This window comes from Pteronotus mesoamericanus, unplaced genomic scaffold (assembly GCF_021234165.1).
Source record: "Pteronotus mesoamericanus isolate MK-2021 breed Mesoamerican mustached bat unplaced genomic scaffold, CSHL_Meso_final contig_220, whole genome shotgun sequence".
Lineage (NCBI taxonomy): Eukaryota > Metazoa > Chordata > Mammalia > Chiroptera > Mormoopidae > Pteronotus > Pteronotus mesoamericanus.
The window spans coordinates 3,779,270-3,793,396 of record NW_026555091.1 but is presented as its reverse complement, the minus strand read 5'-3'; the positions used below and the strand labels follow the sequence as shown (position 1 = coordinate 3,793,396).

At 48.8% G+C, this 14,127-nt stretch overlaps 1 protein-coding gene across 5 annotated transcripts in view; it reads left to right on the top strand.

Annotated features, from left to right (window-relative positions):
* The window catches only part of ELMO1 (engulfment and cell motility 1), a 456,019-nt gene that overhangs the window by 428,530 nt on the left and 13,362 nt on the right, over nt 1-14,127 (top strand). For all 5 annotated transcript variants that reach the window (XM_054571360.1, XM_054571362.1, XM_054571359.1 and 2 more), the window contains 2 exons: nt 6,158-6,265; nt 13,631-13,713. In XM_054571360.1, coding sequence (XP_054427335.1) covers nt 6,158-6,265; nt 13,631-13,713 — 191 coding nt within the window. The remainder of the gene's footprint in view (nt 1-6,157; nt 6,266-13,630; nt 13,714-14,127) is intronic.

Genomic DNA, 14,127 nt, shown 5'->3' with positions numbered 1-14,127 from the left:
TTATTGTGAGAGCTTTGGGCTGAATGTTGAGCAAAGTCAATGATGCCAAATATTACCATTAAAACTCATATTATGGGATTTCCAAAGGCAGAACATCCTTGAGGAGTGAAAACGCAGATTGTTCCCGGAGGATGAGAAGCCAGGACAATGAACTTCAAGCTGGGCCTCTGGAGAGGGCAGTGGGCAGAATGATACAGGGCTGAGTCGCAGCTGGGATTGAGCAAGCGCACTTTAGGCGAGCAGGACAGGAGGAACCGTGGCCCCCACGCCGCCACGGAAGGGCGGGTTCACTCCCTGCTTTCCTGTTGCGTTCCTTGCATGGATGTCTTCGTCAGAGTAAGTGCCGTTCGTTCCAAGAAGACAGTGGGGGCACAGTGGCGAGGACAAGAGTCCTGGAGCCAGACGAAGTGGGTAGCTCCCCCCAGCTCTGTGACCTTGGGCAACTGAAGCGGGGATTACAGTGCCTGTCCCCCGAAGTTACTGCGAAGGGAAAGGCGATTGTGAACGTAGCTCTTAGAAACCAATGACGGAGGGTCCCGCCCTTATTTCGGAAGATCACTTTGGTTATGAGCGCTGGCCTGGAAGTGAGCAGGTTTGGTTCTAGGCTTCTCAGCTCTGGAAGTGACCACGTGGATGTCCTTAGGGAGGAGGTGTGACCTCTCAGGACCACAGCTTCCCATCTGTTAGGAAGAAAAGGACAAGGTGATCTGCTCGCTCTATGAACCAGATAGTCAATTACAACCTATGCCCTGGGGCCTTCGTTACCTTTGGAAAAATCAGTGTTCAGGATACATTGCCCCCATAATGTGACTTACAACGTTTTCATTTACCTGACATTGGGCAAAAGGCACAGAATTGGGGGGAGGGGAGGTGGCAAATACACATACCACCTCCAAAGGCCTCCCCTGGTGCCCAGCTAGAATCCCTGGGACCTAATTCAAAGAACTCGACTGAAGCTCATTGTGGTCTCCTTCACCACAAGACTTCCCCTTCTCTGCTGAAATGGGGAGGTTCTACTAGAATAATCCTGTTTCTAAATGTAATAACTATGGTTTTTTGTTGTTGTTGTTTTGTTTTTTGGGTTTTTTTTCCCCCAAAGAAATCTTAGTCCCTTATCTGCACATTTTTCCAGTTTTTAAACATGAATTACCTAAGGAACAAAAACCATTAGCATCTAGATTATAAATGTATTATTCAGCTCCCCAGGGTGCTTGGCCATCTGTGTTTAATATAAAATCAACCTTCCTAGTGCAGAAAGGAAGACTTTGGGGTGTTTGGTAAATGGAATGGTTTGAAAACCTGGTGACTAGCTCGCTAGGCTGAAAGATTGGGTGTCGAAGCAGACTGTGCTGATAAAAAATTGGTTTGATATCACCCCACCTAAACATTTCACTCAGGTTTACACAGATGAATGAGGACATGACGTAAGACCCTCTGAATGCCTTCGAGAAAGGTGCCCTTTCACGTGTGACCTCCGGGGCACAGCCAGGGGCCATCACAGGTCGAAGAGCAAGCACAGCCCTGAAGGAGCCAAAGGATTCCAAGGTTCTGGAGTTGTGTCCGCTGTGAGAGGGGGCAGCGCCCCAGGGCAACAGAAGGCCAGGTCAACGCACCAGGCTCTCGTCCCAGAGCCCGCGCCGCAAAGTGAGGAGGACCCGAGAGGCAGAGTGACCTTCCCGTAGTCCCTCCCTGCAGTTGTCTTCCTTCACTGGACCCGGAGAGAAATGTTGTATCTCATCGTCTGAAAGATGACAGTTCCCGTTCACATACTGCTGGGGTCCCTCACGTTTGCTGATCTGGAAAGAGTCGACCTTAGGAAACAAGTAGATCATCTCCTGAAGATTTTCCACATTTTTGGCTAACCTACAAAAGATCCAAAATCCTAGAAGTGGCCTAAGAACTGACTGTAGCGAAGAGTCAGTTCTTAGGCCACTTCTGCCTCCCACATACAGGGCTCTTGGGACCTGCTGAGTCCTCAGTAGGGTCAGTCAAGACTTGATTCTTCCCCTGGCTGCTGTGGCTCAGTGGACTGAGTGCTGGCCTGCAAACTGAAAGGTCGCTGGTTCGATTCCCAGTCAGGGCCCATGCCTGGGTTGCAGACCCTGTCCCAAGTTGGGTGCATGTGAGAAGTAACTGATCAACATATCTCTCACACATCAATGTTTCTCTCCCTCTCTTTCTCCCTCCTTTTCCCCTCTCTCTAAAAGCAAATAAATAAATTCTTAAAAAAAAAAACAAAAAAAGATTCAGTTCTTGCCACGCCCAGGCCTCTCCAAGCCACCAGCATCTCACACTCAACAGCCGCAGCTGTTGTTCAGGTTGGCTGTCTCCCCTGAAGGCTTGCGAGCCAGCCCCAAGCCTGTCTCCAGCCTGCCTGATGAGGACAGACGATAGGCTACGCTGTTTAACATAGCTACCTACGACTAGGTTCATTAAAACCAATTGAAAATTAGAATTTCTTTTCATCCTCTTGATAAAGCGGGCACAGGGTATTTCCATCCTTGCATGAAGTTCAGTCGCACATTTACTGCAAGAATTACGGCCGTCGGTGGCGATTAGCTCCAGGATGACCTATGTGACATTGGGAACAGCTTGAATCGGTCTGAGACCTTCTCCCCAGCCTTGTGAATTTTGAAAGCAGCTTTTCCCTCTGAGCCTTCAGAGAGACAGACAGACAGACAGACAGACACGAAATTGCCTCCATATTTTCCGTTTTTGAGCTTGGGGACTGAAGAGATGGCTGTTAATGCACTAACCTCCTAATGGACTGGAAGGCCTCTATATTAACTCCTGTTTTCTCTCGAATGCTGGTAAACAATCTTTGATAATGTCCTCACTGTTTCTTGCTAATTGCTTCCAGTGACAAAATCCACTCATTCGTTGCCCAGAGGGACTAAGGAACTGGTAGGTTCATGCTAGGTTTTTTAAGAAAATACACATTTTTCTTACCCTAAAAGAAACGGAAAATCAAGCTGCAGCAGGCGGCTGACGCTGAACCGGCCTCTCCCACAAGTGGGCGCCGTGCTGGTCGGAGCTGGCGGCTCTGCTTTTCTTTACGGCCTCTCTAACTTCGGGACAGACAGAACCACGTGAGGAGGCCGCCAGTCCTCCGCAGAGGGCAGGGCGCCAGCCTCCCTCCGTACTGCGGAGGACACTGGCTGAGCGCCGGCATTTGAGACTCGGGAGTCGAAGCAGCCTTCCCAAGGCTTTTGAGTCCCCTTTCCAGTACGCGTTATCTGTCCCAGACGTCCTATCAGACGGGGAGGAGAAGGCCACATGCCTCACAGAGAAAGAGGGGCTTAGGTAGGACAAGAGAAGGGGTAGGCAGAGGACAAAGAAAAACCAGAGGTGGCAACATGACATCGCGAGAACGTAAGCCTGGGGCTGGGGGAAATTCCATCAGCCGTATGTCAGACACAGTACCGGCCGGGCTCCAAGTAGCTTTCTGTGTTTCCCTTAAACAAACATCGAGGGCAGCTTTGCCTCCTGGAACCTGGTAAGTAGCCACTGTTCTCTGGCAGTTTCAAAAGGTAAGGCTATGTCGCACGAGGGGCAGCTCTATTCCTGCTTTTCCCGGGGGTGCAGGCAGCGCCGTTGAGTCCCTGTGCCCACTTGTTCGACCTGGGAAGCCAGGTTCCCACTGTCTCTCTCTTGGTTGCCATCCAGAAGGGAGGGAGCCCCTGCTTCCTGTGCTCCCTGGCCCTGCCCCCGTCCCCCATCTGCCTTTCACCCCAGTGACCTTCTGCTCTCCCCAGGACAGTGCCGGGCGCATCGTAGGCGCTCTGCCCACATTCATTGGATAAACTTACCTGAAAAGTATACACAGCAAGTTTTCTTTTGAAGTCTTACAAATGAATAGAAGTTGTGCGCTTCACTCTAAGCTGTACCTGTTCATACCACTTATTCATGTTCTTAGTGCTTCCCCAAAGGTATGCGGAGGACTGATCTTTGTTGAGCCACGTTGACCCTTGGCCTCTGGTTCCCACTAGAAGTAAACTCCGACCCCTGGAGCTGACTCTAGCTTGAGAAATGAGGAATTCCTAGAAGGTACAGGCTAAGACATTACTCAGAATAAGGCCAGAGGGCTTACTGACTTCCTTCCTGGACGGAAGTCCAGGACAGAAGCCTCGTTCACTTGCTCACATTGCCAAAGACCCCGTCTCCGAGGTAGCGGGGGAAGGAAGGTGTTATAGCAAACTTCTCCCACTGGCTTTGCGGCCATCACAGGCTGGTTAGACCAGGTGAAAGGCCCTTCTGGGCAGAAGAAATCCCTATGGCCTGTCGTGCCAGGACCCAGGGCGCTGCTGGTAGCTCAGTACCAAAGCGTGGGCTGCTCCTTTGGAGTTCATATTCCTGCTGTGCATTTCAGGTCCAATTCCCAGATCTGTTTTCTTCATGGAAAACTGGTAATGGCACATTTGCCTAATTGAAATGGCTGTGAATTATTCAGGAGTAATTTTATTTTCTCCCTTTGCTGTACTCTCCCAGAAAAAATGATGAGATATATATAACATAATTTTGAAAATGTAGCAATTCCAGTTGTTTTCCTAGCCATCAAATCACTTTTTCTTTCCTCTCAAGATTTTCTATCAGAGTTCTGATTCTTTTAAATGTATGGATCGCCCTATTCTGATGACATTCAGGAATTCGCAACCCGTATTTGTAGACGAGGAAGATAGAATCATTGAGACTTTTGTGGATCAAGGTTGCGTGTTTTCTTTGTTCATTGTGTGGCTTTTTCTTCCATTTTTAAGACTTTCTTTCCTATTAAAAGAATCATCGTTAACACATGCTTTTGCAGTGAAAGCAATTTTAGATAGAAAAACAATTTTCTTAAAATGTTATGGGGAATATTGTAGTCAGAGTGGTTTCAAAGTACTTTGTGTTGGTAGGCACAGTAATGAGGTGATTTGACCAAAGCCACTACATCTGCCAACTGCATAGCGGCACAGAGGGATTACAAGCCAAACACATTTTGTGCCTTAAGCATTTTGATCAAGTCCCCTTGGGTCTTCATTGACCAGTTTAGCCACTATCAGTTGCACAGCTCCTGGGTGCCAGGCATGGTACCCGGGGAGGGGACAGGGCAATTGTGAAGAGAGTTGCAGAGAGCCTGGCTTCTCCACACTGTCAGGGCTGATGAATAGTTTGGAGTCTTCTTTCATCAGTGTTTGTCACTGTGCACCCTTTAGGGCAAGTTGCTTACCTATGTGGCACATAATAGGGAACATATAAGGTGCTTAACCTGTGGGCCCCAGTGATGAAAGAAGATGCTGGGGCAGTTTATAGGATGGGGAGAGGCCCTTCTGCTGTAGTAATCAAAGAGGGCTTCCTGGAGGAGGCAGCATCTAAACACAGCCTTGAGAGCTGCACAAAGGTTGCTGTCACACTGAAGTTCCTTATCTATAAAAGTTACTCGTTGTCTCCTTTTCCCAGCCTCACGGGTTTATGCAACAATTTTTATGATGTCTGGGGACAGAGAGGGAGGTTAAGTGGAGGGAATTCTTTGTAAGAATGATCCTAAGGCCCTGGTCATGCCTACTTAGAAAACCAAACTCTAAGGATTAGACAGGAAATGATTGTGAATGTCCTCATTCTGTGAGTAAATCTCTGGCTTATATACATTATTTCCAATGCTGCGTCTATCGCTTGCATCCTGACGATCCGTTCATGGGTCAGTGTGTGTGTAGTGGCCTCGGGGGTTGGGGGTTTGGTGTGCCAGCCAAGACACGCCACGCAACTATCTCAATAGGCTCGACATCTCCGAGAGGAAAGTGTTGAGGAAGCTGCTTTCTCTACATCTCATTCTTCATCTCTCTCGGCCTCTATGGATCAGGAATAAACCCCATAGTCGCTATAGAAACTGGAAAAATAACCCTCTGGGAACCACCACCTCAGAAAACCTGTTGCCATTGTCCTAAAAGGATTTGATACCTTTCCCAGCGGTTCTCAAATGTATGTTCGGCAGGTCAGGCGCTAACTGACCATGCACATCAGAAGGGACTCACTGATCAGGGCTCTGGACTCCAATCCTTTCTGAAGACTTCATATCAGACAAATGGCTTGTTCTTGCAGGCCCTCCTATTAGGAAATAAGGATGCCGGTGTTTTTGGAAACCAGAATTACTTACCTTGAACGTTTGTGTTTTCATCCTCAGACAAGTTTTGGTATTGCCGGCTTTCACCAAACCACAAGGTCCTGCACTATGGAGACTTGGAAGAAAGTCCTCAAGGAGAAGTGCCCCATGATTCCTTGCAGGACAAATGTAAGTGGCCGTTCTGGGCAGGAGGCCTGAGCTGGGGTTGCTTGTGTGTTTTCTGGTCACTAAATATCATGCAGAAAAACTAGTCACCTCCGTAAACCCATCAGGCATGTCTCATCTCGTGGTAAGTCCTGGCTTGAACATTCTCCTGATCCCTCCCACATCTATTTCTCAGAGTTTAGTGTGCCCCATAGTTAGAATGCAGCGCCACCAGCAGACCCACATATGGCTGTCTACTTCAGGGGCGTAATGCGGACACTTGGGAAATTTAGGATGAACTACATTTTATTTTTTCTAAATATTCCCTGAAATACATATTATTTATATTTATTTGCTCTTTCTGTACGATGTCTGTTTGAATGTATGTATTTTGAAGAACGAGTAATATGCTAGATCATTTTAGTTCAATACCAAACCAGGTTCCAGGTTATTTATTTATTTACTTATTTGATTTTATTTTAGAGGGGGGCAGAGAGTGAGAGAGGGAAACATCGATTTGTTGTTCCACTTATTAATGCATTCATTGGTTGATTCTTGTATGTGCCCTGACCTGGGACTGAACCCACAACCTTGGCATATCAGGACAATGCTTTTACCAACTGAACTACCTGCGCAGGGCCTGTTTTAATGTGTATATTTTGAAGAACCAGTAATGTATTAGATTATTTTAGCCCAACACCAAACCAGCTTCCGGGTTTTTTAGATAGTATTAAGTGTATACATTAAACCAAGTATAATGGAAACATTAAAATATAAAGGCCGGTGAATTAATTTGGAAAAGAAATGAGATGAAATGAGCATAGCCTCAGACGGTATCCCAGGTAGAGAAGTCCAAGAGTGAGAAAAGTAAAGACAGTTTCAAATAACCTTTAAAAGTCACAGTGACCCTGCAGTGAGTCATATACGTGTGTCCCAGATTAAGACCCTACCCCCAAGTCCTAGCGCCTTTTACCTCTTGTCACCCAGGGCCCATGGAAGTCAAACATAGACTGTCTTCCTTGAAGCTCATGCCATCAAAAGCAAAAATAAACCATGAGTGGAAAATTCCTCACACATTCAGACTCTGCTGATGTGTCAGGCAGACAGCCTGGAACGTTCTCTCTCCTTCCAGCTGAAAAACGGGGCAGGCTTGGCTTCGTAGTGTCGCCGAGTTCAGGAAGCGACCGCCTTTCATAGGAGCACCGCCTCCCCGGTGCTGATTATTGACGCTGTGAATGGGAGGAGAAGAAAACTGAAACCAGCCCCCACCGAGTCGGGGGCAGCATCTACGTGTCCCTGCGGGGGGGCGGGGCATCCTGGGCCTCTGTCCGTGACGAGGACCCCCCCCCAGAGGTCTCAGGAAGCGTGCCCTCTCCCACCGTGGACAAGCTAGACCAGGGCTGCTCCGAGTATGGGCCCCGGACCAGCAGCCTCCCCATGGAACTTACTAGAAATGCAGATTCCTAGGCCTCGCTTCCAGACCTGCTGACTCAGGAGCTCGGGTGGGAGGGGCAGCAATTTCTGTCTGAATGGGTGCCCCCAGGCAGTCCCGATGCTCAGGCGAAGTGAGAACAGCTGGCTGCCTCTTGCCCCATGATCTTCTTAGCGGTTCGTTAAATTAGCTTTCACCAGCAAGTCCAAGTTTCAAAAAACTGCAACAGTGAATTGGGTAGTGGGTTACCAAACTTTTAATTTTGGTAAACAAGGCTATTAAAAATAGCATATAAGTAAAAGTTTTTATCCCAGTACTTTCATTTTTTTTTTAAATGACTCTGGCCGTGGTTGGGTGGCTCAGTTGGTTGGCACGTCATCCCATTCACAAAAACAGATTGTGGGTTCAATCCCCAGTCAGGGCATGTACCTGGGTTGCAGGTTCAGTCCCCGGTAGGGCCCCGTATGGGAGGCCACCAATTGATACCTCTTTCTCTCACTCTCTAATCAATTTATACATATATTCAGGTGAGGGTTTTTTAAAAAGGACTATGGATCACGTCACAAAAAACAGTAAGGAAGACCTAACCTTGGAATGAAGAACAGTCCCTTCCACGAAATTAAATTGGCTTTATGAGAAACTCCCAGCCACGTTTTCACCTTCCTCTGCTTTCTAACTGGTGGAAACTCCCTCACGCACCGGGAGCTGTCGAGGGCCAGCAGTTTAGAGTCCCGGCTCCCCAGTGCCGAAGTGAAGGGTTACGGGTCACTGTTGACCCCAGCACCCGGACACTCCGTACAACGTCTCCCACAGCCTCGTTCCTAACCTGACCGCGACATAGGGAAAGCAGTCCGGGCAGAAAACAGACAGACAGACGGGCGGACAAATAGCCAGCCTGATTCATTCCTTCCCCACATGACCCAATGAATCGTCCCTCCCCCTCCCAGGACATGTTATTTGTCTCCATATTGACAGGGACATGCCCGCTTCTCAGCACACAGATAGGCGCTTGCTTGGCGCTGAGGGCAGACTTTTGGTGCGCGCTCCTTGCCAGCGGGTCCTGTTGCTGAGGAAGTGCAGCCGAGAAGGCCCAGGTGTGCACAGACCTGAGCCTCGTGCAGGGGCACACCCAGGCCTTGCCCGCACGCTGGTGCCCCCGCCCCAGCTCTCCCAAGGCCCTTGCCCACCAGCGCAGAGGGTCAAAGTCACCGGCCAGGAGCCAGGAAGGCGACGGCCAGGGCGGGCCGGCTTGCGGGGGGGCGGCAGAGCACAGCGGAGCTGCAGCTCTCCCAACGGCTTCTGGTGGGGGCCTCCGAGTGGCACCAGGTCTGGGGAGGAGCCCCAGCCGCCACCCCTGCCAGTGGTTCGGAATTCTTGTCCGCCCCTTTCCCAGCTGTCTTTAAGTCCAGACGTTCGGAGTCTGGAAGAGCTGCTTTGTAACAATTTACCCACTGCCATCGAAACCAAGAATCCATGCTTGGGCAGGTGTGCATGCGTGTGCATGGGCGACATTACCTCTGTGTGCGCGCGTGTCCCCAACAGAGGGTGTCAGTCTCGTGGGAAGAAGTCAGATGACGCTATCATGAGCCTGAGCTGGGAAGGGCCCCAGCCCCGGCCACTAAGTTGGCTGCCTCAGGACTGCTACCTGGTTTGCACGCAATTCCAATTACACGTTCGCCTGGAGCCAATAGGCCATTCTCTGGGAGCCCTTGAAAGTCAGAAACTTCATTCCACCAGAAAAATGAGCCATGTCTTTAATTAATGTCAAGTGCCATTGCTCTTGCCTGGTATGATTGCCCTCTCTGGAGACCAAGGGGGGAAATTGCCTTCCACCCCTTAAGCTAATCAGTGCTGCATATTGAGATATCCGCGAATCAAACAGTATAATTGAATCCTCTTCCTACAGAAAGGTGTGAGTGAAGATGGTGAGACTCCCTTTAGCGGTCTTCATCCCTAAGGTTGAGGAAATCACTCCTTTCTCATTTGTTTGACAGGACAGAAGGCCCTTAAAAATCCGTATCTCCTTCCGCCCCAGAGCCCCAGAGCCCTCCCACCAGGTGGACAGGCCTCAGCACCCCCACTGAACACTAGACTCCAGTGCGTTCCAGCCCCGGGCCCCTGGCCCCTCCCTCTGCAAGAATGTAGGCCAGCGCTCCACCCGCCCACAGGGAAGACACCAGAGGAGAAGGCTCGCCCCTCACCTCGGCCACTAAGCCTGTTACGGAGCATGGGAGGCGCAGCTGAGACCGTGAAGCGGGCGATCTGTGCCACTGATGTATGGTGAATTATTCAGGTCCCCCAGTCAACGGAGGGCATGAACTTTGGTTATTGATAATGAGAACAATTCCAAATAACATGTACTGAGTGCTTACAATATGCCAGGTACTAGGCTGAGAACTTTCCACTAATTATCCTCTTGACAACCTAAAGCAGTAGATACAGTTGTCCTTGTTTTACAGATAAGAGAACGGAGCTACAGAAAAAGTAAGTGACTTGTTCACGGTCACATGACTGGACTGCTAAATGGTAGAACAAGGATCTGAATGTGACCGCCCCACTTCGTGGACCAGCTTTCTGCCCACTCGCCCACTGCTCCGCGCTGCCTAGATTGAAAGCCAGCAGTGATCTCAGCTCCAATGTAGGCGTCAGTTCTCAGAGCAACCCTCTGAGAGAGCGGTGCTGGAACTCCCTGCTGCAGGCCAGGAAGCTTCAGCTCCCAGAACATTAGCCCAGAGCAGTGTAGCCAGTAGATGGGTCTGGATTTCAAACCCAGGCTCTGCGATTCCAGAGGCACAGCCCTCCCCACCACTCCATGCTGCCGACTGAGAGCAGATTCTTTACCGCGCTGCGCCGGCCTCGGCCTGCACCTCCGGCTCCATATCTGCGCCCACACAGACTGTGCTCGTAGCTTACCGGATACTTTCTGCGGCGATTTCTGCCTCAACTTAGCTCCTAGTGGTGGCAACGGAAACTACTTTTATCAGGGTGGCCATATTTACTTTTTCAAAGGTATTTTTGTTTTAAATTATCATTGAAGTTCCTGCTAAAGGTGTCAGCAATCAAAGAGTTTCCTAAGTATATCTGAAGTGAAATAAGCGCACCTGGGCAGCTTTCAGCGTGACTGGGGTGCTGACACCCTCCAAATGCAGAGAAACCATGACCTTCCATAGGCGCATGGAGTGGAACAGAGAGCAATAGTCCCAGCTCGATCCTCCTGTATGAATGACTTTGAATAATTTATTTCCTCTCTTTAGGTCTCAGTCTTCCCATCTGTGCAATAGGAGCGTTGAATTAGAGAATCACAGGCCAGTACAAAGAAAGCATGGAAAGAAAAATGATGCCATGCCTCCAGGATTTAGGGTTGAGGGTAGGGTACCAGAAGTGACCATCCTGCTCTCCTACCTCACAGTCTCTGAGCCCCACTTCCTTAGGCTACCCGCCCTCCCGAAAGACCTCATGCAAACTCTTGCCTGCCTTAGACACAACCAAGAGCCCTCCGCTGCCTCCTTGGAGTGCAGATTTAAGGGATGTGAGTCTGATTCTGCTCATGGGAATAGAGAGGGTGGCATTTCAGCCCTCAGACGCCTACTCTTCCAGTGCATCTAGAGGCAAACTATGCAAAGAACAACCTTTAAAAGCCATGGCGTATTTTTAGAATTTTGTGTTTTCCTTTTAGCCATAGTCCTGTGAGTAATGGAGCAGCTTGTCTCCTTGACAGGGGACAATGTATATAAAAATATTAAATACGTACTGCCTCAAACAAGGTAGAAAAGTGCCTTTTCTCCCCTGGAGCCTCCTCATTAGAGAGTCTGCAGGCCGCCCCCACGGTAGGCTTTGTGTTAATCTTGTCCCATTTCATATGGTGGGTTTTCAAAGCCAAGGGGTAAATTGTTATTTATGGATTGAAGACACTCTCTCTACTTCATTGACCATGTTACAGATTACACAATGAAGACTTCCTACTTCTGAGTTACTTATGACTCAGCCTGCACCTGAAGCTTGAGAAGATTTTCTGAACTGTTATGTTAATATGTCAAGGGCACTTCAGTGGTGGATTTTCCATTGAAAACTAAACCCAATTTCTCAAAGCACCTCAATGTCCCCCTTCTAGGGTCATAATTAGGCAGCCAGACAGGCCGCTGAGAGGCACAGAGCTGGTCAGTGGTTATGAAAATGGATTTGAGGAGAACTAAAGTTCACAGGTGTAGTCAACAGTAGGTTGAGGAGTCACAGAGACTGATGATGAGGAGCTGCCAATTCAAAGGCGTGAGGAAAGGGGTCCTGGGGAAGGGGTCTGCCGCTCAGGATAGACTGCGTCAATACATGCTGCAGCAGGAGCAGACAACCCCCAGATCTCAGTGGCTTAGGACAACAAGAGTTTATTTTTTGCTCCTCACATTATATAACCAGCATGTGTTGTCAAAAGACTGCTCCACACGGTCACTCGGGGACCCAGGCCAGTGGCTGCTTGGCCATTCCGTAGCTATGCCATTTGGATGGAATCCAGGAACTGTTCAGTCTCTGCAACTGGGGAAGAGTGGCGGGTGGGCATGGATTTTTCACGGCCTCAGCCAGGGAAAGAGACTTGCCATTTCCTCTCACATGTCATTGGCCAAAACTAATCCCATAGCCGTAAAGGTTGCTGGGAAGTGTCGTCTCCCATATGCCTGGAAAGAAAGGAAAGCCAGATTTTAGTGAGTACATGTCAATCGAAGGGGTCTAGAATCAGGACTGCGAAACACCTTGGGACAGATAACTGGGGTGTGTGCAGAGCCCCCCAGAGAGATCATCGCAGCTCTGCTCTTCCCTAGGGTTGGGGAGAGCGCCAGGAGTGTCGACAGATTTGCACAAGGCTCTTCGCAGTTTTAGGGTACCTGGAAAACGTTAGCTTTGAAGGGGCCTTCCTGTTCTATTAATTTGATAGTCTATGTATTTTATAATTTTATCATCACCTAAGTATCTCCCCCACAACCCAATTCCCCAGTCAAAGTATGTGAACATTAATTATGAAATTGCTCATCATCTTCATCATTAAGGGAATGATTACTAAGGAAATTACTGATTGATTACTTAGGAATTCATTACTGAAAGCTTCTGCAGATCCTAAGTGAGACCTCACAGTCTCTTACGGGACAAAAGATTAAGAACAGGAGAGGGACAGGCGCTTTTGAAATTTTTTTAAGCTCCCACGCCATCCAACTGCCTTCTCTCTCTCCGATTATTTTAACACAAAATCTTCAATGCATAAACCTTTCCATCTCTTTTGTCTCCTTCCAAGTCCTGAGTAAGACATGAGATATCTCTTCATCTAACTGCACAATAAATACCAGCTACCCCTTCTGTATCAGACAAAAATGTTCCCTTTCTTGGAGTTTAGTCTCGTTGCCTATAAAGTAGGGATAATGAAACCTGCCTCACAAGAATTTGTGGGCAATAAGATGGACAGAGTTCAGGATGATTTAGCTTCAAACACATTTTCTACAATAAGGCTGCTTTTTCTCATTATCCCAAACTCAGAAACTAAATAGATGTAGATACTCTAGCAGGAGCTACTGATACATGGGAAGCACTTGGCATTGTGTCTGGCACACAGTGTCCTCCAGAGAATCAGTATTGGTACCACTGCTACTGTTACTGCTGCTTCCTCTAATACCTTCACTTTTCACATGACTGTGTTGGGATTTTTTTAAGTTGTTCGTTTTCATGAACCACATTCTGCTTATCAACATAGATCTTTCTCCCTACGGTTGCTTTTTGCCAGAATATAAGAATATGTTTTCGTTTCTAAGTCCTGGCACACTACCCGACGTCTCTTCCTTGTTTTAACTCTTCTCTTTTTGCCGCAGCTTCTGGGAGTGACAGCGGGGCCAGCACAGTTGATGCTTAGTCCTGCTTCCTTGTTGATATCGAAGCTTTTACATGGTGAAGTTACTTTCATTTTCTTTTATGAATTGCAGTGCCGGTGGCAGACATCAAAGCAGTGGTGACGGGGAAGGACTGCCCCCATATGAAAGAGAAAGGTGCCCTTAAACAAAACAAGGTATGGTTTCCAGATTATTGTGAATAGACGGCTCTGCCTGAATAACGCAGTCGGCAGTGCGCCCAGCCTGCTGCTTTGGGAGCAATGCCAGGGCGTGTGGTTGTGCACCTTTTTCCCTTCCCGATGCCTTCAGCAGCTTCATTTTTCCTCGCGTTGATCGTGTGTCTAACCCCTCCCATCGCTTCCATTCTCTGACTCCCTGTCCAGTTCCTGCCCTAGGAGGTGTCCTCTCCGTCACCGCCCAGTCTTCCCTCCAGCCTTCCCCGCTCAGCCCCACCCATTCTCCGGGCCTCTCCTAACCTCCTGCTTATGCTTAGATTATCCCTTCCCCAACTCCCACCCCAATCTTCTTCATTTTCTCCTGCTGCTAGAACCTTCTCGGGATCTTCCATGGGGTCTTTGTGAAGCCCGGGA